This window comes from Dioscorea cayenensis, chromosome 11 (assembly GCF_009730915.1).
Source record: "Dioscorea cayenensis subsp. rotundata cultivar TDr96_F1 chromosome 11, TDr96_F1_v2_PseudoChromosome.rev07_lg8_w22 25.fasta, whole genome shotgun sequence".
Taxonomy (NCBI): Eukaryota; Viridiplantae; Streptophyta; class Magnoliopsida; order Dioscoreales; family Dioscoreaceae; genus Dioscorea; species Dioscorea cayenensis.
Window position 1 is genome coordinate 18,336,081 of NC_052481.1, and position 27,874 is coordinate 18,363,954.

A 27,874-nucleotide genomic window follows, 5' to 3' on the forward strand; every position below is an offset into this window, starting at 1 on the left:
TCGTTGTTAATGAAATATAAAAATATCTATGTAAGAGTAAATTTTTCATATGACCAAATTAATTTTACCATTTCTCTTGTTACTTATTATTTTGAAGAGAAAGAGTGGATTTCTTTATTTTCAAGCCCGGCCCATTAATTACAATGTTAACATTCTTTAGTGGCAGGCCCATTTACAGTTGTATTGCTAGTCGGCCCATTATGAAATAATCTTAATCTTATTTCAAGTACAAATGTACAATCATTTATTGTAATAACTTTATGTACATTATTTTATTACATTATGGATTTTGTTTTTATTAACGCACAAAAAAATGATTAGCCTCATTACACATATGTAAATGATAATTAATTAATTAAGGTTTTCAATACATTGATTAGCCTCTTTCTAAGTGATTTCTTAATAATATTTATGCAATTATGAATGAGTTTTATTCTTTCTTTGTTGTTGGTTTTAAGAAATCATGCCTAAAGGGAAAACTTCGAATAAACCAAAAGGTAAGAAAAGGGTTGGAGATGGAGTAGTTGAAGGGCCTCCAAGTGCAGCAGCGTGGGAAACATGGTTTAGACCTACTATATCACATCCGCAAAGTCCACCTTTGATGAACTCTTGGGATGACTCACAAGCTCCATTAACAGAGGTATCAGAAACCCAAAATCCACATATTAGGAATGAAGCAATTGAGGATGCGATCACCCAAGATGTAGAAATAAGGAAACATTCAAGAGGTCCAAATAAAGTAATGCCTACACCAACAAATCCTAATGATCGAGTCCTTATTACCACTTTACATGATGGGTACGTACATTTGCAATTCATCTTATTTTATACTAAATCAAATTTTTAATTAATATAAATTAATGTTTTTTTGTCTTCTTATGATAGGAAATTTATTGAACCTAAAGTTGTTAGGACAATTACAAAATGTATTCAACTTAACTTCAATGATGCATGGCCAACATGGAAACAAACACCTAATGGTATCAAAGAGGATATGTGGGCAAAATTTCAGGTGTGTGTTTGCTTTAATTTCCTATATACCTTTAAACTTATGTAGTACATAATATATATGCGTTTCAAGAATATGGAGTTTGTGTTGTGTTATTTATGGATTAATGACTCTTATTGTCATTTGCCTTGTTGATAAACATGAACCTCACCATCTTATCTCTTTGGAAAAAAACAAGCATGCCATATATATATATATATATATTGATTTTTGTATGAGATTTACATCAATGATTTGTTTATAGCATATGCATGTAGTTTGTATCAACATTTTATTGAAAACAAGAAAGATATTGTCTTTGGTAAATTAATTGGTTATGCAACACCTGATTTTTATTTTTTGAAGTATGACTAACTTCTATTTCTTGCAAATAGTTTAGTAGCTGTTATAGTTTGAACATATTGTCTTATTCTTATTTATTGAGTGTGGTATTGGTAAAATTTGGTTTATATATTTTAATAGGAACAATTTGTATGGCCCATAGAAAAAACAAATGTTGTACGAAAAATATGGGACACTACATGCAAAGAGCGATATAAAGGAATGATGGAAGAAGAAAGGAGTCGAGCAAATAAGCGTTTTGGAGTGAGTGACATTGCACATTGTAAAGGGTATAATGAAGGTTGGAAAAGAGTTGATATTTGGGATCGTTTAATTGATAATGTTTGAAATAGTGAAACATGGACAAAATTGATCTCAAAAGGCCAAGCAAAATAGGCACACAGAAAAAAAAATGGAAGTATTACCAAACATACTGGTGGTTCGATTCCTTTTTTGCTTCATGCGGAGAGGATGGTATATATGATCTATATTTCTTTATAATTGTTGTTTTCAAGATTATATATCTTTTTCACAAGATTTACATTTTTTTTAAAAAATATATCCATGAGTAATTTATTCTATATCTATGTGAAGGCAACCCAATTAAATCGGAAGCCAACATATGCAGAAGTGTTTAATCACACACAAGCGTGACAAGGGTCATGGTGATTATATTGATAATAAATCTAAATCCGTGAGTGTAAGTAAATTGGTTTCATAATTATATTCTAATTATTAATATACAAATTTTTTTCTAATGCAATAATAATTCTTTTATTATCTTAACCATACCACTTATAAGAATTTTATGTTTTTGTAGGAATCTTATACTTCTTCAATAAGCCAAAAATATGGTATCGATGAATCTTCTCATCCTAAATTTGACCCACAAGCTTGGTGTGATGCAATTGGAGGAATGGAGACTACGCGTACACATGTGTATGGATTTGGGACTAAGCCACGTGGAAAAAATTTAATTTCTCCTCCTATTAGTATTGAGGAAGGCTACTATTCATCGGATTGTAGTCCACTAATTGAAACTCCACATCCTTCCACCGAAGTTGATAATCTACGGGAAGAAGTAGTGACTATGAAAAATAAACTACAAAGCTTGGAGGATTATTAGAATGAAATCAAGACGTTTTTGTATCGCATTACTAAGATGTTAAATCCTGCAACAATTTGTAGGAATGCTGGATTTTCTCAAATTGGAACGAATGACAAAGACCATGAAGATGAAACCACAGATGGTCAAGATTGAATGTTTGAGAGAGTAATTCATAGAACTTGGGTGTTTTATGGTTAATTTTACCTATGACTTCTCCTATGATGTTTTTAAATTCGATGAAACATTGAAGATTTTTGTCTTAAACAATGTTGAACTTGTTTTTTAATGAATAAATAATTTTAGACATTATAAATAGTTTTTGAAATAGCATTTGTAATATATATGTGCTACAGGAAATAAAACTAGAAAAATGAATTAATAAAAAATAGTATTATAGACGGAATTTTATGGATAATGAAAATAATTAGTGACAAAATTCCGTTGGTAATTAGTATCTTTAGTGACGGAATTCTGTGGTGATAAATATTTTCAGAGACGGAATTCCGTTGTTGATGAAAACCATCAATGTGGAATTCCATAGATGATAAACACTTTTAGTGACGGAATTCCGTTGGTGTTGTTAAGAATCAGTAACGGACTTTGGTGGGTGATAAACACTTTTAGTGACGGAATTCCGTTGATGATGAATACCTTCAGTGACGGAATTTTGTGGATGAAAAACACTTTTAGTGACGAAGTAATCCGTCACTAATACTGCAACATCACCAACGGAAATATTTTTACCAACAAAATAGTATTAGCCACTTTATTATTACCAACGGTAATGTCCAACGGAAATTCCCGTCCCTGAAAGTCATAACCCACAGAATTTGATCTTTCAGTGACAGAAATTTTTGTCCCTGATACCCTTGTTTTCTTGTAGAATTTGTTACAAGCCTCCTATTTCATAGCAAAATATTTTAGTGTGTAGCTATAACTGATTTGTTTCGAAGCAAAGGTGCTATCTTTTTAGCTATGTTTTAGTAACTATAGCAAATGAATGTTTAATTTAGTTACGGTCGTATTACATTTATAACTAAATCATAAAATATTTGTGACAAAAATTTCACTGTGGCAAGTAAATTAAACTTTTAGACACAAAGTTTCTCTGTTGTAACTAAAATCTATTTTGCTATATATATAAATATAATGCAGCTAAAACAACTAATTATTTGCTACCAAGTTAAATTTTGCATGGCAAAATATTTTATTCTTTTAGACATGAAAAAATAAAAGTTGTAGCAAAATATATTACACTTAGCTACAGAAGTCATAAAATATGTGGCTAACTTTTAGCTATGGCATTTCTTGCTACAAGATTCATCTTTGAAGCTAAGGTGTTTAGCTACAGGATTTTGTACATTTTGCTACAATTTCTTCCATAGCTATAGATACATAATGTTGTAGTGACCGGTCAGTAATTAACACAAAGTAAGACGGTCAAACCTGCACCGGTCAGTATTTAGCCCAAAGTAGGTCGGTCAAACCTGCACCGGTTAGTGATTAGGACAAGTCAAACTTGTATCAATAAGTAATTAGGACAAAGTAGGACAGTCAAACCTACACCTGTCAGTAATTAGCACAAAGTAGGTCAGTCAAAGCTGCATCAGTTAGTGATTAGCACAAAGTACGCCTGTCAAACCTACACCGCTCAGTAATTAGTACAAAGTAGGACTGTCAAACCTGTACCAATCAGTACTTAGCACAAAGTAGGTATGTCAAACCTGCAGCAGTCAGTAATTAGGACGGTCAAACCTGCAATTATCATAAATGAAATTTTTCAAATTTTGAGCTCTTTATATAAACCAACATTAGTAGCCCATTTTTACTCTTGCACACTATTTGCTCTCTTTCAACTCACACACCCGTACTTCTTCTTCTTGTCTTCAATAATGGCAGAGACTTCACTTGTATTGGTTTACTACAATGGTTCAATCATTACAGTGAACGCACAATTATATTTTCGTCAAAGGATCAATCATATTTTTATGTCGAAGACAACATCTCTTATGAAAATTTAAAGAGATCCATTGAAGAAAGCATTGAGACTGCTAACAACCAAGGAGTTCCACGTATCAAATATCAGCTCCCAATTTCTTCAGGATCTGGTAAAATTTGCTATCGGTCATTCAAATTATGCAATAACTTAGGTGTTCGGATGATGTTCGACTGCCACAAAAGAAATCCAGATATTGGCATTATTGAATTGTAAGTGGAGTTTAGCGCTATAACTTTCAAGGGTGCTCCTTCCCAACAACAAACCGCCTCAGATGACCAAGTTCAACGAAATATGGGACGGGAGAGGATTTCATCACCATGCCAAGTTAATGAACCTGAAAGGCTCTCTATGGATTGGAGGGCACAAGATGATCCACCACCCAATATTGATTTTACTAATTCAGAACATTTACAAGGCGGAACAAGTTCTTTTCATGATACTCATGAAACTGAATTCGGTCGGTATGGGCGATCCAGTGGAGACGATGAGGATGACGATGGTGACAGCTTTGGGGAGGATACTGAAGCAAGTGTTGATAACATTCAGTTAGAAGAATGCAATCTTGAAGACTTTCCAATGCCCGGCCATAATTTCACGATGGTACCAATGGAGCCTCCACATATATGCGGACACTTGATTTGGAAGCAATGTCCGCACAAGAATTCCCGGAGTACCCTTTATTGTATGCCGACACATTAAGCGAAGCAACGACAAATGGTGATCGGCATGTAGGCATGAGGTTTCGAAGCAAAGATGATGATGTCACTGCAATTAAGCATTATTAATACCTAAAATATGTGCATGAATTATCAATTTTTTTAATAACTTTAGTTGTTGCATCTCTAACCGATCTAGTAACTACCTATATACCTTCACATTGTGCTTGTTGCTACGGCTATCATCATCCACTTCAATGTGCGCCCACCTAAAAAATTGATAAGTGCTTGTGTACAAGAAATACAAAGTATTCTTTTCTTACATTGAGCATCACTTTTATCAGATTTTATCATTTATGCGTGTGTATTTGTGTTCTTTTGTGCATGTAAGGTTGTAGAGATAAAGTTTGACGAAAGAAAGCAAAAGTAGATCGTAGATGCATTAGTTTATGAAGTCTTGGATTGAACAAATGTGAAGACACAAGTTGTGCTCAAATACATGTGCGTGTGTGCCAACCTCCATTGTGCTCAAGCAAATACGCAAAGTGGAGGGGCACAAAGGCAGTCACACTCACGTGTTCCGACTTATGCAGTACTAGCAAGATCTTTGTCAATGTGATTTCATTGAAGACGCAACGTGATCTACCGCATGGATGTGTGCCCATTCATGTGACCTCGATGAAAAGAGTGGATTCGGGAGCATTTTTACGAACTACTGTAGAAAATCAATGTAGCAAAATCACTGTAGTAGTTACTGTTCACAGCTCGCAGAAAACCAAATCTGGAAATCTACTTAGCCGTGTGGAAATTCCACATGCTCGTGTGGATGCCCGATTCCATCCCCTATAAATACCGTGACTTGAGACGTTTTGAAGGATCTTTTTCCGATCTTTTGGCCATTCTTGGAGGCGCTAGCAGCTAGGGTTTGGAGAGGCTTTGCCTAGGTTTTTGGAGCGGTTCTACGGCCTTTGCCATAGCGTTCCTTTGGAAAAAAGTTGTTGGGGGAACTTTCATCAGCATCGATTCGGCTAGATGTGCCCTAGGCTTGACAAGGGAACCTTTGGAGAAGACGAGGCGATTCTACAAGACTATCGATATGGACTATAAGGGGGTTTTATCTATGGATAGCATGCTTTTACTTTCAATTTCATTATTGATTATGTATTGCTCCATGGAGAGCTAAACCCCCAGTAGGTGCTTAGACTTGTAAACCCTAAGATGATTTTGTTTCATTGACTCTTATTATGTTTCTTTAATTAATGTTTTAATTGAGTTCTAACCTTGAATGCTTATTGAATTGATTTTCCCATAGAGTGACGCTAGGGTTCAGAATCTATCTTGGTGATCCTTGTGAATGAGTAACACTTCATTAGTGTTAAACAAAGTAAGGTTGTAGAGGGTCGAGACGATGAGTCGAGAAGTAGCGGAATGTCCCTTTTCCCTTCCTATGTGATTTATCCTACCTCCACGTTCCAAGAATTATTTGTGGTCACGATAGAGTAAAGTGCTACGAGACAAACTTCACTAGGGCTTAGTTGCGCGAGCAATAGAGTGAAGTGTTGAAGTAATCCTTAGTGCTAGGGCTTAAACATGACTACTGGTCTTTCACCTGGACCAAAGGATTAGATCTATATTTGGGAATAGGGTTTATCACTTGGAGTCCCTGGAGCTTTAAGCAATCTTACACAGTGTGAGGTGTCGAGAGTATCCCTTTTCGCTGGAGCATAGTGTAGGGTTAATCACCGTTGACCTTAGGTTTGGGACCGAGTGTCTTTGGATGTCCACGACTCATTAGACATTAGTTAGGAGGCATAATGATGAGTCTTGCACTTGAAATAATAGTCCTAGGGTGAGCAATGTGTCCGAGTTCCCCATTTTTTATCGATTGCTTCTCCTTATTCCTATTGCGTTTCTTTCTTCTTTTCTTTATTTTCATTTGCATTGATATTGTTCACACAACTCCTCAATCGTTTTCACTATAGTTAAATAGAAATACTTGTGTTTCCAAGCACTAATCCCTGTGGATATGACTACCCACTCACTAGGATACTTTATTACTTCGACAACCCGTGCATTTATGGTACACATACATAAGGGGTGTGTCAAAAATGAGAATGAATTATAATTTTAATGTATTATAATTGAGTGTAAAATGAATCATCAATTTAATTTGCTCTCACCTACGAGCCAGAGTAAAGGATACGATAGCACGGGTTTGAGGAGATATACTTGAAATCTTGTACCATGCCCAAGATTGAAATAATATCATAGATCCACTGATATTTTTCATATCCTTGTTGGATGTACGGCATAAAGACCTGTACAGGATTGCTAGACATGCTGAACCCCAACTATATCTTTCTGCTTCTGTAAAATCCCTCAGATGTGGTAACTGCTTCAGATGAACCGTATTCTGAGACATATCCGGCATAAGGACACAATCGATAAGCCTTAGGATATAGGCATGTGCATAACATTCTATCTGTCATTGACCTGCATCGTATGACAACATGCCAAATGTTTCCTCAAGCCATGTTAGAGTTATACTTTGATCTTTCCTTTGATCCGCCGATGGGACCACTCCGAGCAACTCTGCACAGACAGCACTTCCTAGGCCGGAAGTCTGCCCGATGACTTCATGCCCGTTAATTGGTAAGCCCAGTAATAGCGCCACATCTTCCAATGTGATTGTTGTCTCACCTAATGTAAGGTGGAACGTGTGTGTTTCAGTCTGCCATCTCTCCACTAATGCGCTCACAAAAGCGGCATCAATTCGAAAATTAAGAATTTGAGCCGCATGATAGAACCCGGTTTCTCTTAAAAGGCCTATGATTTCTGGAGGAGGCTCTACAATAGACACATGTCTACACCTAAGAACCCGATCAGGCTGTAAAAAGTTATAAATTAATCAATTTCATATTAAATGGAAAAATAAAATAGGTTGACTTGAAAAAATATAAGACACGAAAAAATCATAAATCCGAACATATGCCATTGAAAAATTAAATATAATCGAAGACTAAACCATAAACATTGGTATGTTATTTATGTAATACATCATCTTTCTAACCTAATAATATAATTATTAATACGATTAATAATTATGAAATAATATTATTATTAATATAAATTAATGACTTAATACAATTTTTAATAAAAAATTAACCTAATAATATACTAAGTTATCTAAATAAACATGCTTCAGCCATAATATAACAATTATTAATACAATAACTAATTATGACATAATACAATTATTCATAAAAACACTTATGTCATAATACAATTATTAATAAAAATTAACCTAAAAATATATAGGGTTATCTAAGTAAACATGTTTGAGGAGCTACTAAGACAATTATTAATACGATTAATAATTATGGCATAATACAATTATTAATATAAAATAATGACTTAATACAATTATTAATAAAAAAATAACCTAATAATATAATAGGTTATCGAAATAAACATGCTTCGAGGTTAATATAACAATTATTAATACTATAATTAATTATGACATAATAAAATTATTTATAAAACCTAATGACATAATACAATTATTAACAATAAAAAAAATTACCTAAAAATATAGTAGGTTATCTAATTAAACATGATTGGGGTGCTAATAAGATAATTATTAATACGATTAATAATTATGACATAATACAATTATTAATATAAAATAATGACTTAATACAATTATTAATAAAAAATCACTAAATAATATGCTAGGTTATCTAAAAAAACATGCTTCGAGATTAATATAACAATTATTAATACAATAATTAATTATGACATAATAAAATTATTCATAAAACCTAATGGCATAATACAATTATTAATAATAATAAAAAATACCCTAAAAATATAATGGGTTATCTAATTAAACATGATTGGGGTGCTAATAAGATAATTATTAATACGATTAATATTTATGATATAATACAATTATTAATATAAAATAATGACTTAATACAATTATTAATAAAAAAAATAACCAAATAATATACAAGGTTATCTAAATAAACGTGTTTCGAGGTTAATGTAACAATTATTAATACAATAATTAATTATGACATAATAAAATTATTCATAAAACCTAATGACATAATACAATTATTAATAAAAAAAAATTACCCTAAAAATATAGTGGGTTATCTAATTAAACATGCTTGGGGCGCTAATAAGATAATTATTAATACGATTAATAATTATGACATAATATAATTATTAATATAAAATAATGACTTAATATAATTATTAATAAAAAAATAACTAAATAATATACTAGGTTATCTAAATAAACATGCTTCGAGGTTAATATAACAATTATTAATACAATAATTAATTATGACATAATAAAATTATTCATAAAATCTAATGACATAATACAATTATTATAAAAAAATTACCCCAAAAATACAGTGGGTTATCTAATTATACATGCTTGGGGCGCTAATAAGATAATTATTAATACGATTAATAATTATGGCATAGTAAAATTATTATGTGAAACTAATGTCTTAATATAATTATTAATAAATAATTAATTTAAAGGTTATCAAAGGATAAAAATATATTCCCTTTTCCGGCAAAATGGATAGAATGTGATCACTTTCTATTCTTAAGAACGCCATCGAAAATTATTAACAGAAATCCCGTACACGTGTAATTATAAAACACCCGAACAATTAGAACTTTAAATAAAATTAAAATGGGAGAAAATGAGAATGGAGGGGGAGATAATATAAAGTGGGAAATGAGTATTATATAAGAAAAAATATAATAAAATAATTCAACAGAAATATTTATAGCCGTTAGTAAAGTGTTAATATGGCCGGTAGAGAGTTTTTTTTTTTATAAAGCCGTCAGAGGGTTATATATAAAGTATATATTATATTTTTTTTATGAAAAAGTGTTGGACAACGGGATTCTTTCTCCGTTTTCCACCTTTTTCATTTAAAAAAGTGGAAAACAGGATTCTTTTCTCCCGCTTTTCCACTTTTTTTATTTTAAAAAATCAAAAAAACGGAGAGTATCTCTTGTTTTCTTATTTAATAATTAGAAAAATAGAAAACGGAAAAAAATTTTTCCTGCTTTTCCCCTAAAAATTCGTGATCAGAATAATACAAAAACATGCGATTTTGGTAATTTTTACAAGATTTTTAAAAAAAGTGAAAATTGCCAAAAACCCTCTAAGTTTGTAAAATTGCCAAAAACACCCCGTTAGTTTTTGCAATCCCTAAAAACCCCTCCCTTTTAAACTCTATGTTTTTTTCAAACCCCCAAAGCCCTCAGAACGGATGTGAACGGAGTGAGTTTCAAATTTTTATGGACGTAAAAATGCCCTCGCATGGGGAGTCGTGCTGCAGCCCATCTCTGGCTGCTTAAGAGGAAATGGGGTGGTTTTTCCGTGAGGGTAACCCCAAGAGACGAATTTATTGGAGCCGCTTACTTTGCTTTTTTTCTCAACTCGCCTTCGCTTTTTCCATTTCAAGTCGCCTCCGGTTGTCTCTACCTGCGAAGCCTCCCAGAATTGCAGCTTTTTTCCCTTTTCACCCAGATCTCGAAGGAGAAAGTCTCCCGCCAACTAGTTGGCATGCTTCATCTAAGGTATCGAGTATGGTTTTTAGCTAACTGCTCAAAAAGAAAGATTTTTTGCTTTTGTTTTGTGCTCCGCTTTTTGTTGGAAGATATCAAGTCTGCAGGGGGATTTCTACCGGGGTTTTGTTAGTCCTCAGGAGATTTCTGGCAAGGGTTTTTGTTTTTGTTTTGCATTTCGTCTCAGATACACTATCGAAATAGTTTTTTTCGATTGTAATGATTTGTGTAATATTTATAATGTACATTTCCCCTTTCGCTTGATATGGTTGCAGCTTTTACAAAATGAGGTCGACGCTTAAGAAAATGAGATGTTACGCTAAATTTTTGTTGTCTCTTAAGTATTCTCGCCTCGCTTAATAAACTGGGTCTCTGCTTAACATTTGATATCTCTGCTTAATAACCCGAGAGGTTACCGCTTAAAAACCTTATATTTGTGCTTAAACTTTTGTGAATACTGCATGTTGAATGTGTTGTTATTGTCGCAGGCTTGTGATTATGGCGGTCAACCTAGTTAATGGGCGATGCTATTTGACACCAGTAGTGGAGACCTTAGTCGAATTGAAAGATAACATGACCCTCGACACTCGGGAGATTATTCAAGGACACTCGCTTGCAAGCTGCTCATCGAGCTCGAAGCTATATACCAAGAGAGGGCCCTTCTTGATTCTCTTTTTGCAAAGGTACTGACGGTCGCACCAATAAATTCGTGGATCGGGAAAAGCCTTCCGAGATCTCGCACCTCAAGATGTGGACCTCGTTCTGGCTCATGCATGAATGGCGACGCAATGCCGTTCGTAAGAAGAAAAACCCGGGTCAGTGCTCGAATGGGAGGTATCTATCAAAAACCCTTCGAGAGACACAGAGACTCCATCAAGAGCACTCGTGCAACTTGTTCGACGAGGGGAGAAGAAGATAATTTTTGTCAAACTCCCGATGGTGTACTTTCATGGGTACAGATCCCTCTTCCCAAATACATCATGCTCGGTTCCCGAATCGGATCATTGATTATGTCGATGATCTACATGCTACCGCATGCGTGGCTGATATTTCACGCATGATGCGAGATCGTGGCATCTGGGTCAGCGCTTAACGTCTCGGGTTTTTACGAAATGATCTGAATGGGGGAAGAAAGTCCGCTTTTGGCAAGATCCCAAGGATGCTGTATACGGTGAAAGTATTTTACCATAAGCAAGCGTACTAGAGAAACCACTTGTCATCGCTCGATGGAAAAGAGGTAATAAATCATAGGGCAATGTTTAACATAAGTCTTTAATGTTTAAACATATTATTTAGCTGCTTAACTTTAGTATTTACCGCTTAAAACTTATTCATACTCGGTTTAAATATTTTTGTTCTCCGCTTAAATATATTCTATAACGCTTTAAATATATAAACATCTGCTTTAAAATATAGTTTTTTTATAGTTTAAAATGAATGATTTTCACTGAAATTGTTTGGTTTACATATGTTAGTTTCTCGAAATGGTTCCCGCGAATCGTCAAGAAGAAATATTTATTGGGGCCAACCGACTGGATGGATGCTATCGCTCCCGGAACCACTTGCTCGAAGGCGGGATGAGAGGGCAGCCCTCATCGCTGCGTGCTCGACGCTGCTCTCCCTACTTTCACCCTCACCACGCCAGCACGCATTCCCTCGACACCGGAGAAGCCCTCCCCTACCCCCAGCAGATTGCAACAACCCCCTACCACGACAACGATGAGTCCCCCGATCGTAGCAGTTCCCCGACCATGGCAGCCGACCGGTCACCGCAACATTAGGCGTAAGATGTCACCGCAACTCTTATGCAGCGTGCAAGATATTGATGATCGAGTTTCCTCGGCTTGTCGCCGTGTTGAGGCACTCGGAAGGACGCTCACAATCGACTACGCCATCCCTCCAAAGAACTCAAGCACCCGGGACGTAACGAGGCGTCGGAATTTGACGACGACTTTACATCATCGGGGAGGGTCATTCCAAGATGGCCAAATTCGAAGAGACTTGGCGAAAAAGAGGAGAACAATATCGCCTCGTCTCCACCGCCGTACCGACGATGAAATAATAGCAACACCATCGGGCGGTCGATGTCAGTCATCGAGTCCTGTCACTGCTGATGACATGGCCATGACGATGGAGGACATAGTAGATCATGTGGCCGTTGCCGCGGTTGAGAAAGTCGTTAACTCTCTTCTTAATGAAATCCCTGACCCGGTGGAACCGGCTGCCGAGATTGCGGCATCAAAGATGAACACAATCCCTGAAGAACAAGAACAAGCTAAGGGTGTGTCTCCCAATGATGCTGTTGCCGTGGCCACGGTTGAGAAGATCGTTGAATCTGTTGCCGTGGTCGTGGTCGTGGCCGACAGTACCGCATCGAAGCAGGACACAATCCCACCACAACAAGAACCATGTAAGGATGTGCCTGCGGTTGATGCTGTCGCCGTCCTCCCCGCATCGAAGCCAAACACAATCCCACAACAAGAACAACCATGTAAGGATGTGTCTGTAGTTCATGCTGTCGCCGTCGTCCCCGCATCGAAGGAAGATGCTGCTGGTGTTGAACACCACTGAAGGCTCAACGAGCAAGTGCTCTCCATGAAGACCCCCGACCTAGCAACGAGAGATGATCAAGGCCAATCAACAATGGTACCAGACGTGCTCGAAAAAGCTTTTTATTCCAAGAAGAAAAAAATGGGTTGGCCTCGTCTCGTCTTAACAAAATACGAGAGGAGTTGATGAGGATCTTCCTCAACCGCTCTATGGATCGGGTAAGTTTAAAGTTTTTTTATGATAGTGTTTAAAGTTTTTTTATGATAGTGTTTAACGATTTTCTAATAGTGTTTAATGTCTTTATGTTATCATTTAATTTGTCTCACTTAACGCTTTAATTATATATAATATCATTTAACAATTGATAATATCATTTAAATATTTACAATATCGCTCTTATTATATCAGTTATCGCTTAATCCTCGAAAGACTGCGTGGTGGAAGAATGACGCTATCAGCACCACACGGGACAAATTATACACGCTGCTTGAGGGGAAGGAGATGGTCACAAATGATGTGATGGATGCTTTGGTATGCATAATACAAAAAGTCGTCGAGCAAAGAGCCATATCCTTACAAGAAGTGCGCCTCATCACCGGACTCGCTTACTGCTTTATGTCAAAGCGTGACGACGCACTATGAAACAATTATGGCTATGGTCGGGGATGTTGTGCGCAACCTGCATGAAGTTCAAATTGTCATCCTCTCGATAATCATGAATGGCCACTTCCATGTCGTCGTCCTTGACAATGATAAACAACAATACAGGCATTATTCTTCATGTCCGGGGTACGATAAAGACGCGTTGGACATGGTAAGTTCTTTAATTATGTCCAATCGGTATTCTAATCTCAACTTGCATATCTCGACAGTGGAATCTATTCGATAATTGTGTCAATATGGAGTTCGGCGAGTCGGCGACGGCAAAGTACCCACTCGTGCACGACATGGAAACCCCACGCCAAAAACAAGGAAGCGCCGATTAGCGCTGCCTCACGTCATGCGGTTTATCAAGCAATTACTTTGGGGTGAGAAGTTACGGCTACCGCAGACAGACGTTCCTTACCTCAGGATTAAGGTATGTTACCCGCATACTTAAGGAGGGAGGGCAGTAGCGTCCATGAGAAAGGGGGGTCGTCACAAGCGGGTTAAATTTTGTTTTTGAAGAACATGTCTTGTATATCTCAATGTCAATTTTGTTTTCGAATGTAAACCTGGACAAATTCAATTCATTGTTTTTGTTTTCGAAGAACATGACTTGTATATCTCAATGTAAATTTTGTTTGTTTTCAATTGTAAAGCAGGTTAAATTCCATTCAGTTTTATTTCATTGTTTAATTTACGTTCTAATTGTGTACATTTCAGTTTCATTGTTTAAATATACCATATATCGTTTAAACATCAGTTTGAAATATTTCAAATTATAGTGTATCCGTTTAAAATAACACTGTCTCTGTTTAAATAAATGCATTCATTGTAAAGAGTAAGAGTTTAAATATGGAAAGTTGCCCATCAATACACAATGTTTCTTTTTAGAAGTCGGCTTATTTACAATGCCTAGTCGGCGACAGTTTCATTGCAAGATCTACGATTGTGACCAGATCCATGGCAGCGGCTGCAATGTAACTCACGGACATCAAACGCTTGCGACTCGATCCTCTTTCATCTAGGACGGTCAGGCTGCTTTCTCGTCACAGGCGGTCGCAAAGGAAGCTCACAATTTCTGTCAGAAGGCCTGTCATCATCGGGTATGGGGAATATAGCTTCCTTATACGCCAGTTTGTAATTGTCGACGGTGAAGTAGCCGCTAATAAATCGATGGACGTTGGTGTCTGTCTGCATTATTACAACGCAAGCGTGTTTGCAATGGATACCATAAACTTGCCACCTTCGACATGAAGAAGTTCTGATGGCAAGATCTACAGAGTTGCTGTACTGGTCAATCACTTCGTAACGATCATCAACACAACGACCAAGGCGAAGATTTCGGCTATCCTCAACAATGATCTCTACCTTCGAATGTATGTCTGGACATAAGTAGGTCTCCCATTTGTCTCGCTTGCTCACGCCCGGTTACATAACATGCGCATCAACTTGAACCCGGCAAATAAGGTTAAACAAAGACGTTGATGGTTAAATAATTCAGTAAACATGTTTAAACATTATTTGTAAATAGTTAAATGAAAGGATTAATATTTAAAGTCAGACAAGTCGAATTAAACAAAGATTGAGAATGTTTAAAGGGTAACACTAAATGTTAAGTCTAAATCAACATTCGCGAGACCTTATGGAGTCGACTATTTTCGTTACTCGGGTAAATGACGAGCTTCTTTGATCCAAGCATTGAACGACTCGCGACATTTGAATACATCTCACCCCAACGATCACCTCTGAACAGATAATTCGACCAATGTGCCATATCCGATTTATTAATCAATCAGTGATGAGCTTCGGGTGATGTGGCCTGCAGTTCATTCACGGAATCATCAAAATCTTTAGCCGTGGATGCCCACGCAATGCGGAAGCATATAGACCAGCACTCCTCCTCAATGCCTTCCCAAGTCTAACATTGGCTTTCATAAAATTGGCCTCCAAATGTCGAAGACAGTATGCATGTGGCGAAGAAAAGGAAGACCCTCGCAATTGCATTCACAAGGCCCTTGGACCTATCAGACACGAAGGTAATTATCTCATGATAATCTCCTTCCTCGTATAAAGCATCGCCTAACTTAGATATGAACCAAGTCCAATTGGCATCGGTCTCGTTGTCGACTATACCGAAGGCGACGTGGAAAAAACCATTGTTTCCATCTTTCCCTGTGGCACCCAGTAGTGTACCCCGATATTTTCCAAGGAGGTGGGTACCATCGAGAAACAGCAGCGGCCTGCAAGCCCTCTTGAATCCCACAATACACGCTACCGAAAGAAAAAGAATGCACGCTTAAAAACGATCACCGTCTCTTTCCACGATCGCAACGCCGCCGTATTTGTCTCGACCACCTTATCCACATACCAAAGCAAACAAAGTCATAGCTCGGAGATGTCACTCGACGTCGAGGACCACCCGGGCATGCTCTTTTCCCAACCAAGCCTGCTTGTATGGTATGTGGACACCATGTTCCCGCAACATGTCCTTCTGAATGTCGATGGCCTTGTACAAGGGCCGGTCCTTGAACTTCTAAATCACTCGTGCGCTAACCCATTTTTTGGACGCTTTCGGGTGTGACGCTGAACCTATGCCACCACCACAAGTGTGTGACGGGTTGATTGTCTTGATTCTGAAAGTATTTTTGTTATACTCTTTTGATGCATGAAGGCGCCAACGACAACCATCGGCAGCGCATTCCACAGTCACCCGATGTTTTTCGTTCTTTATGAATTTGAAGTCAAAATTCCGTTTGATTGCATGATTTCGAAGTACATCCCTGAAATGTTCAACACCGTTAAAATGTTGTCCAATATCCAATGATAGCACCTCAGAATGATCTGACGAGGAAGGAAGACATCCCACACCGTCAGGGTCACCATGGGGATGAACGGGAGCACTCGCAGAATCTGAATTCCTGCCAACACTTCAGTTCAAATGAAAAGATCAATATGTTAAGTGGAGAATATAATGTTTAAGTGCTAATGACATTATTTAAACGTTAAATTAAATACTTAAGCAGTTACCGAATAACGTAAACGACTAGTATAAGATGTTAACCAGTGACGGACATATTTAAACACTAATGAACCCATACAACTGGATCAAATAAAAGAGAAGGAACTTACAATGAGTAAAACTCGTTTTCATTAGGATTCGGCAATGGCACATCTTCTGTCTCGACAACAAGATCAACTACAGCACATTTGAAGATGGAGTGCACGTGACACATCCGCTGGAAGTCAACATCGTTTTCTATTGGACAAACCGTTTTATATCCATCTGGTGTGATAAACTTAACCCTGACAAGAGAAATTTCGAGACCCCATCGCTCACATATCTCAGCTAACACCAACTCCCAAGAAGTCTGAGCCGTGAACATTAGCACTCTTCCCTCCCCGTTGAATCTAGCAATACCACAAAAACTCTCCATAATATATCGGCCGAAAACCAAATCGTACAAACCAAATGAAATGAAGAACAAAAATAAGACGAAGAAGAAGAAGAAGAAGATGTAAACAACAAACAGCAGTCAGATAGGCAAACAAAAAAGTGCACAGTTGTATGCATAGAGGTTAGACTAGACGTGATGTGATTGGGCGGTATTTTTCCCTCCATCCCAAGGGCAAAAAGGGAAATATATGTCACTGTCGCGATGAAGACATATTGTCATCACTCGACATGAGTATCTATTTAAACGTCAAGCTTTTTATGTTTAAACAGATACATATAGTGTTTAAAATAACGGTTACCTGTTTAAATAAAGTCTATATCATATAAATAATACGTAAACCGTTTAAATATAGTGATTTAACTGTTTAAAATATATGTTATTGTTTAAATTGAATGCTTTCACTGACATCGCGTTGAAGATGGGTACCTCCTGGGTCACTGTTTAAACATCTTTATGTATTTTCTTAAACACCGTTGCCATTGTTTAAAGAGTAAATTGATTATTGTTTAACTTTTTGTATTGTTTACATTGCCGTTCTTTGTTTCCAAAATTGTTTTTACTATGTCTCTGTTTAAATTTCTCAAGTTATCACAAGGAGACACTCAAATAGGTTTATTTGTTTAAAATATTTAAACGTTTACAATGGAGAATCTGATTAAATATCATAAGTTCACATTCAAATAAGCTTGTTTCATTTAAAATAAAACATTTACAACATTTACAACGTCTTCTCGGACCTTGGACACTCACGACTCGACCCTCGTAGAACGAAACAAGTGTCTGTATATTCGAATGCTCACGGCGGTTGCATAACATGCGCATCAACTTGAACCTGCACAACGTAGAACATTAAAAAAAGGTTAAACAAACACATTCATGAAAACGTCTATTAATCAATGTGTCATGGTCTGACTTAAGCGAAGATCCTGATAGTTAAATACAGAAAGTAATAGTTGTACACTGACGTAAGGCTCTTAAACGGTAACAAAAAGTATCAAGTGATAAATATCAACTCCGTCTTAAAGGATGTTTCCTGATCTCCCTCCTTTAGAGAATCCTCCGCAATCACGCAATAAGTGAAAACTTTCTTTTCTTACCCAAGTCGAAATGCCCGCTTAATTGCTTGCCCGTCATCCACCGCTGGAGAATCCTCTGCATTCAGGCAATTATGCGGGTATTTCGACTTGGGCAGGAAAAGATAGTTTAACTTGTTGTGTGATTACGGCTGATTCATTCTCAAGATAAGGAGGATCACGAGACATCCTTTCAGATAGAGTTGATCTTCGAACTTTCGTCTGACTCCAGCGAATATCATACACAGGAAGCAGATGACGAGGAGGAGGAGGAGGAGGATGAGGACGATGAGGAGTGGTTGTCCATGGGAAGGGTTCTTCCTTGTTATTTATGGTGTGAAGTCCACAGCGGTGGACGCTTCATATCCGAGAAAAAAAGTTAAACGACAGATGGGACCCGAGCATTGATCGATGACAACGAACGGGTGTTCGGATATTTATGTTACCGTACATAAGACTTAATGATGTCATTAATTCTTATGCACGGGATACCATAATCTTGCCACCTGCCACGTGCCACCTGCCAACAATTCAGATCAAACGAAAAAGATCACCGCTTTACTGCAGAGACATTTGAGAATTTACACGTTAATATGAATAGTTATACGGGTAAAGATAAAGTTAAAGCGGAGATGACAATTATTAAAACATATTGGTAATATATTTAAACAGATAATAGCAAATAGTTAAACGAGTATTTAAAAATATACAAATAGATAACCATAAACGAGAAGAACTTTACTAAACGAAAATGAACTTGTTTTTCAAACGAAGACGACAATGGCACATGCTCGTCCTCGACAATAAAAATCGACTACTGACTCATTTGAAGATGGAGTGCACTTGACCAATCTGATGGAAATCAACTTCATTTTCTGTTGGAGAAACCGATTTATATATTTCGGGTATGATAAACTTCACCCAGACTACCACAAATGAGCTGCCATAATAAACACATGCAGAATGGTCAAATTGATAGCAACGAAGAGATTCTCACCGTATTACGAAACCGGCAGAACTGAAGTTGAACAAATCAAATGAGGAGAAATAAGAAGAAGAACAAGATGTAATGCAACTTCTAGGCATTGTCTATCAGAAACCAAGCAAAAAGCCCTTGAAAAGGTTGAACATTATGTGATTTGGCGCTTTTTTTCCCACCATTTTCAAGGGCAAAAATGAGATTTCACAACATGGACCCATTTGAAGTGAACAGTAGGGGGTAAAAGGGAAGTTAAACACTAACGGAAGGGCTGTCCGAGGTGTGTAAAAGTAGGAGGGGGTTTTAAGGAAGTTTGAAAATTACGAGGGGTGAACAGTAATTTTCCCTTTAAAAAAAAGCCCTTGCATTGCACGTGTAAACACGCAATAAAAATTCAAATCCATGAAAATTACAACACATTCCTACAAATAATCTTCATTTTTTATTTTATATATATATTAGACGTTCCTCCACATTTGAACACAATACAGATTAGATAATTACAGTAAGTATTAACTAGGGTTGATTAGTTTTTTATTTTGATTTTTATAATTACGGTAGATCTTGTAGAAATTTGGTTAAACAATTAAGATTTGTTGATATATTGTGCATAAATTGACCTACTTTTTACTATACACTATTTATTAGCATATTAATATTATTTATTATACAGTGTATAGTATAATCGTTGGATTAAAACCCAACGGTTAATACCAACAACACCCGTAGATGATAAATGCTCGTATATTAAACATTATTAAAATGTTAATTTTGCATATATATATATATATATATGGTTTAATTACCAGATTGGCCCCTCTATTATAGTGAAAGTGCCTTTTCAGTCCCCTTATTATTTTTTGTCCTTCTGGGATCCTTCTATTTTACCATTTAGTGAAATGAAAGTCCCTCTTAGGGACCTTCTAGGGACAAATGATATAAGAGGGAAGGACTCGTATTTCACTAAATGGTAAAATAGAGGGATCCCAGAAGGACAAAAAATAATAGGGGGACTAAAAGGGCACTTTCACTATAATAGAGGGACCAATCTGGTAATTAAACCATATATATTGTTGTCAGTTGATCAAGAAGTCCCTGAACTACTTCACATCCCCAAATAAGTCCCTCCTTTTTTATAATTGGACTTTATAGTCCAAAAAGGTGTTAACGGGGTTAGAATGAAGGTTAAGCTACAAATTTGCCCTTGTGAAAGTTTGAAAAAAAAAACAGTTTTTGAAACTGTGATCCAATCAATGCCCATCAAATCGTTCATCTCCCGAGAACCCTCATCATCGATTCCATCATCCCTCTTCTCCCCTAGTTCAAAGGCAACACTGGAGCTTGGCCTCACCGGAGAAAGATATCACCAGAGAAAGACATCGTCGGAGGAAGGAAGACATCACCGTGGAGGAGGATGGTCTTGTGCTCTTCTCTCCATGCACCTTGCATCGCTGGCTGAACAAGTGGGTAGGGGAAAAGATTGAATAAAGAGAAAGCGAAGAAGAAGCCGCGCACCTGTGGAACATTTCTATATTAGCAAGGCCGAGAGGTATGATGCTCTGAAGCCATCCAAGGTTGTGTAATATTTTTTTTTAGTTCAAGATCGTGCAATACTAGTTAAAAATATTTTTTATGCCCTAATTTGAGTAAATGGTAAGCAAAGGTTTGTTGATTTGTTTTTATTTTTATATAATTTGTACTTAGGGTTTAGAACAATATAGGAATCCTCGAAAAATTTTTTTAGTGTAAATGTGAAGTTGGCGTCTTTATTTTTTTATGTATTTGAATGATGGAATCGAGAATGTTCTTTTTGTTTCATGCGATCGTGATTATTTTTTTACTATTTTTACACTGAAAATTACCATTCCTGTTCAACATAATGTAAAACATTTGCAATCACTTTTTAATATGTAGTTATATGTTCTTTGTTTACTTTCCGAATTTGCTTCTTATAATTTAATTTCATGCAATGACATAATGAATGCTCGATTCAGTACTTTAGTAATGTAATTAGCACCATTTGCAATGTGTGAACTGAAATCAAATGTTTTGGTTGTGCATGTAAGAGGAAGATGGCCAAGAAGTCCGTAAATTATGTGAATGGACTATGTTTCATGGCACCAATCGTGTCTACCATAAGGGATTTGAGAGAGAAGATGACACGCAAACACTGGGAAATACTCCGACGGACACCTTTTAGCCATTTCATGGACTTGGAGCCCATAACGCAAGGACGACCTGTACTGGATATGCTTATACAAGTGTTTGATGGAAGCACAAAAATGTTCAAGTTGGGTAATAGTTATTTGCAATTTAGGACAGAGGATGTAGCGTTAATACTAGGGTTACATTGTGATGGTGATGCCATAAATTTCAAAAAGATAAAGGAATGTTGTGCACTTGAGGAAGAGTACTTCACAAAGGCAGTAGACCAAGATAGGGACTGCCTAGTCAGAATTTTAATGAAGTTAGTAGAGGAAAAAGAAGCCAAGAAGGAGAGAAGTTTTATTAAGTTACTATTGGTGTATATTCTGGGCAATTTTGCTCTTCCCGGCCAGGTGTTCTGGGAAGACAATAAGGACGGGATATCTAAAGGGATGTGTTATTGCTCTGAATCTTTGGTTTTATGAGGTAACAAGAACAAGGAAGAAATTGAGGTTTGGAAGAACACCACGAATTCTCTGCTATGGCCAAAATAGCTATATGAAACAAGCTGGTGTGACTGCCTTGGTTGAGTCTCTGGAAGGAAGCCAGGTAAATAATTATTTTACTTATGTTAGATTGGAATTACTCATAGGAGTTGCTATTCCAGCATTTAATTCATGCATAATGGAATGTAAATGGTCAACATTTAATGATTGTGTTTATAAAATTGCTTTATGTTATAAGGTATAGAATATATCTTTATTAAAACACAATAACCATTTAAGCGTTTGATGAAGCGTTTATAATTTTATATAAATACTCATTTATTTCAGAAACCATGTAGGTTTCTATACAGTCATTTTCAAATACTTGACAATTTGTTCATGTTTCATATGTTGATATTGTCGAACCATTTCCTTTTTTTGTTGCTAATACTTGTTGTTCCCTGTAAGTTCTTTGAATTAACTCCAGTAAACCAGACTAAATCAGAGTTCATTGGTTTTGGACAAAGTTGAGCACGGATCGGTCAAATGGTTGTTACCGAGGCATCTACCGGCCCTCGTGCATCAAGCTTTAGTAAGTCAAGATAGGCTAAAGATAAGGAACATGTGAAGAAAAGGCCTTCTTACCCCAAAGATCAGCAACCTATACAATCAGAGTCTTCCCGATTGAAGATTGGCATGCATTCCCTTTCCTCAAGTCCCGAGGACAACGATATGGAAGGTGACAAATTTCAGTTAATGTTGTTGAATGAAATTAGAGCTCTTAGGACAATGGTCAAAAATCTTGAAGAAAGAGTGGACGCACGTGGTGAAAATCAAGATGCGCCATCATAAGCAATCAAGACAAGCCCTGCTCAATCAGAAGAAGCCGACTTTGACCCACCTCCGAAGAAGGTTAAGAAAGTTTCTAATAAACCACAAAAACCCCAAGTTCATAAGGAAAAAAGTGAGACCCAATATGAGAAGCCTATCACAAGAGCTGCAAGGGCAAGAGTAGCACAGTCTGCATGCCCTGTGCCCAAGTCCCCGAAGAAAGATAAAATTGATCCAAAAGAAAAAGAGACAAAGACAACTACACAAAAATCATCTGAGTTTAATGTTGCAGATAGCGAAACAATAGATGATGTTGGGAAAATAATAGAGTCACTCACATCCTTGAAAGATGCCGAAGCAGTTTCTAGCAATGACCCCCCTCGATTGATAGTAACTAAAATCAGCCAATGTAGTGACGGTGCAGCCGAGAATACAGTTAAGGCGTCACGTGTAAATTTAATTCCTCTAAACAAGCGTCATACAGGGTTTGCACGCCTTGACAAGATACAACAGCTGAATGTGTCTATTTTCCTAAATTCTCGCATAGACAAGTAAGCTTTTGTTTTCATGATACATGTATGTCCATTATACATGGCATGCCTTTTGATTTAAAGTTCTGTAGAAATAATTAATATAGGAATAGTTGGTTGGTATTTCATAATTGTTAATAATATTTGTGGTGTTGTGTTCAATTACCTGGATCTGCATGGTATCTTTCTTTGTTGGTTTATATTCAAAGCTAAACATTTACAAGTTTTATGAACTTTTTAATATTTGATGTTATTGTTCGTAAGCATGTCTGTATTAATTATTTTCATATTTTAATTATCGGAACCAATGTTTGGAGCAACGAACGGGGGCACACATGCCATTCACATCCGTTTGCTTTCCTAGAAGGTAAGCAACTTGTGCCTGATGATGTTGTTGACGTCTTCGTCCTGATGTTATTAGAATCCTTGAAGAAATTCCCGTCGCTTTACAAAAGGGCTGCCACAATCACTAGACCAATGATACTTGCTCTATCTGAGCAGCCCCGTTCATCCGATGGTGTTTACAACATGCTGGCCCCCACATTAGATGACTACCCAATAGTCGAAATAGTGCTCATGCCAATTGTGTTGCACAAGCACTACCATCTACTCATTCTCGACAAGGACATGAAGGAGTATCTTCACTATTCATAAGTAAATAGCCCGATATATGACCAATTGGCATGTGCTATGGTATGGTTTTTTTATTTAGATATTTATATTTAATAAATTTCTTGTTTACTTCATCCTTATTTTTTCCATTGATTTTGCAGCGTACACTCTTCAAAGATTATTTGCGGCTTAAGTTGAGCATCGCTAACACAAGCTCCTACCCAATGTCACATGTGCGAGAATGCCTACAACAAAAGGAAGATAGCATTGATTGTTTTGTTTACCTTATGAGATTCATGGAACAAATACTCAAGCGAGAGCAACTCCATTTTTTATCACTAATGATGCTGCCTATGTTCTCCTGCAATATGCAGTGCATATATTGGCTGACGGTTTGTGCCAAATGTCGATGAAGAAAGAGCACTCTGTAGCCAGTATTGATGAGGATCACACAAATAAAGGACTCTTAGAAGACCCACCCACCATGGTCGAGCTAACTACAAGTAAAGCGATCGATGACCCCAGTGCAACAACAGAAGTGGCTACGATGGATGACAAAGATGAGGTCGCATTACTGACAGGACCACCAAACAGTGAAGACAATGTAGCTCAAGTCCCTTTAAATGCGAACGATGCTATAAACGACACTTGTGAAACCCCACCTGATGCATATTGATAGTTATTCTAACATGTTTTGTATATGATGAAAAATTCTACTATCGGCACTAATCTGACTCCAGCTATCTAGTTGTTGATGTTTTTTGTTTGAAAAACTTGAACTCTGTTTTAATATTTTGACAATCAAGTATAAAATGGTAGATCTACTTGTTATCACTCAACATACACAGTAACTATTTCATATGAGTATTTCCATGTAAACTTGGTAAAAAATACAAGATATATTTAATATAAGAACAATATGGTTGTAAAATGAGATAAATTCTTACAATAAGATAAATGTCTTCACAAAACTAGGACATTATTTAGTTTCACAAAACACTCATTAGATACTATATGATCTATTTACCAACATATAAAGTCAATTAGAAATAAATAATACTGCGTAACATCAGCCCTTCACATTTAGAAACTGGTTAACTCTTTTAAGTGTTGATTTCTTTAGTAGACGTGTTCAATAGATATGATTCAATCTGCAACTACAGAGTTACAAGTAACTCTGTTATGGCCAACTTCACGACAACAACTGCATCGTAACTCTCGAACATCGATCGCTTGTGACTCGATCCTCCGGCGCTTTGGTCAGCCAGGTTGTTTCTTCGAGATAGGTGGTTGAAGATGGAGAACCCGATTATCATCCTTAGGTTTGTCTTGGTCTGCTATCTAGAATATTGGGTTCTCATATGTTCTCCTGTAAGCAGCGACAATGTGGTAAACATCAATGAAATGATGAACATTAGTATCCATTTGCATAATTGTAGCGCATGCATGTTTGCATGGTATGTCATACACTTCCCAATGTCGATAAAAACATATTTTCTCTCATAAATTAACCGTGTTACTCTGATGGTCAATAACTTCAAATTGTTCCTCGTTGGAACAACCCAACGACTAGGGTTCCGCTTTCCTCAACTGTTTCCTCAATCCTTTTATGAAGTACAGGGCAAAGATGTGTATCCCAGTTCTGGCATTGTTCACGCCTTCTATACATCATGTTCATGAGTTTAAATCTGCAATGTAATCAATAAACATTGTATACTATACAAAATTGAAGAAAAATGAAGAAAAGAAAGATAAGCAAACAATACAAATGATATTATATATATTAACAGACGATTTTGTATAGTGAGAGTATTTATAATTATGCACTAGATATTGCATTTGGTATATGATATAATAAATAAAAAATTCAGATTGTAGTAAATAATCGCTTTTGTATGCAAACGTGCACTTAAGAATAACATTGAACTGGATTGACATATCTTACCAATATTGTAATAATATTCGATGCACCTTATCGAATCGACTATGTTGCACACGGGAAGATGTCGCGCTTCTCTGATCCAGGCATTAAAGGACTCAGCAACATTGGAGTACATTTCACCCCATCGAGAACCTTTAAATAGGTAATTACTCCAATACATGACATCTGGATTTTTTGTACAACCAATTGTGCGCTTGTACAGACAAGAGTAAGAGTTGGTTACCATAATCATCAAATTTGGAAGCCGTGCAAGCATAAGCAATTTTTACAAGCAGGCTCCAGCATTCATCTTTCAATGCCCTCCCTAGTCGGCTATTTGCTTTGAGGAAATTTGCTTGTAGATGTCGTAGACAGTAACCATGTGGGGAGGAAGGAAATACCCTCGCAATAGCATTGATAAGGCCCTTTGACCTATCTAAGATGAATGTAATGATCTTATCATAGTTTTCTTCACCGTATAACGCATCACCTAAAGTCGATATGAACCACGTTCAATTCTCGTCTATCTTATTGTCCACAATAGCAAAAGCTAAATGAAAGAAATCTTCATTACTATCCTTGCTTGGCGCCTAGTAGGATACCGCCATATCTGCTAAGCAAATGAGTTCCGTCAAGGAACAACAGTAGTCTATAGTCCTTTCGGAAACCATCAAGGCTCGCATGGAAATAGAAGAAACCACGCCTAAATCGCTCACCATCCCTATCAATTTTGATAATGCTTCCTAGGTTAGTTTCAGCAACCTTGCCCGTGCACCATAGTAATAGATTGTAGCTTGCTATATCACTTCCATGTAGAACCTCCCGCACCAACTCTTTACCCATCCTAGCTTGTTTGTATTGAAGATGAAATGAACACCGTGATCATGTAGAATATCCCGTTTTATTTCCATAGCCCGATATAGAGGATGATCCTGGAGTTTGTTAAGTACCTGCTTACAAACCCATTTCTTTGAAGCTTTTGGATGAGATGTTGTCGCAATGCCTCCACCACATGTATGACCACATTGTGATGTTTTTATTTTAAACATACGGAGATTACCTTCTCTTAAGGCATGGACTCGCCATGGGCAGTCACCCACAAAGCATACAACAGTAACTCTATCTTTGTCATTTTTTATGAAATGAAAATTAAAATTGCGTTTAATAGCAAAATCACATAGTGCCTCCTTGAAGTGTTTTGCATCTTCATAATGTTGGTCAACAATTGTCACATCATGATAAGAGCTTCCGTGAGAACTCGAGATTGGGATAGCTCGCACAGATAAATTTGATGATGATATGGGGCAAGGATTTGATGAAGCGCTTTGTGAGACAGGATCCCTTCTGATGGCAATATTAGTAACAAAAAGTTAGTGATATTTATGAGCAAATACATGTTATATTAAACGATAAATAGAAAATGTGACCAATAACTATATAAATTAAATACTTTCAAAATTTTGTATACACGAATGTATGAATATAAATATAATACCTTATATATAAATAGTAAAAATTAATGTTAGAAGACAAGATAAAAATAGTAAACAACGAGATTATTATGTAAACGGTTAGTGTAACGTACGATGGTGAATATGGTACATCCAAACTGCCAATCATTCCATCCACAACATCTACAACCATATCGACTACATTTTTATTGAACATATGGTGAATATGACACATCCATTGGAAGTCACTTTCGGAGTTAATTGAAGATATTGTCTTGTGCTCATCCGGAAGTAAATATTTCACTCTCACCCGAGAAGCTTCAAGATTCCATCGTTTGCATAATTCCTCAAGCATTTGCATCCAGTCAAAACAGTGAACTGCAACACATAACCCTCGCCCTTATATCGGGCAATACCATGAAATCTATCCATTCAAGGCCTACACATTAAGGAAAAAAATTACACCAATGAGGGCGACATCAAGAAAAACAAGCACCTCC

General features: G+C 36.6%; 2 protein-coding genes across 2 annotated transcripts; both read right to left on the reverse strand.

Moving 5' to 3' along the window:
* Positions 1 to 5,132: 5,132 nt before the first annotated feature.
* Positions 5,133 to 12,293, reverse strand: LOC120271678 (serine/threonine-protein phosphatase 7 long form homolog). Its single transcript, XM_039278356.1, has 5 exons — positions 12,231 to 12,293; positions 7,672 to 7,980; positions 7,337 to 7,575; positions 5,308 to 5,362; positions 5,133 to 5,225 (listed from the first exon to the last, which is right to left on the reverse strand). Exons 1-5 carry the CDS (start codon positions 12,291 to 12,293, stop codon positions 5,133 to 5,135), a joined length of 759 nt encoding a protein of 252 aa, XP_039134290.1.
* A 13,246-nt stretch (positions 12,294 to 25,539) lies between these two features.
* On the reverse strand, positions 25,540 to 26,766 carry LOC120271679. Its single transcript, XM_039278357.1, has 4 exons — positions 26,526 to 26,766; positions 26,168 to 26,413; positions 25,974 to 26,076; positions 25,540 to 25,690 (listed from the first exon to the last, which is right to left on the reverse strand). The coding sequence occupies exons 1-4, from the start codon at positions 26,764 to 26,766 to the stop codon at positions 25,540 to 25,542; spliced, it is 741 nt and encodes a 246-aa protein (XP_039134291.1).
* Between the last annotated feature and the right edge of the window lie 1,108 nt (positions 26,767 to 27,874).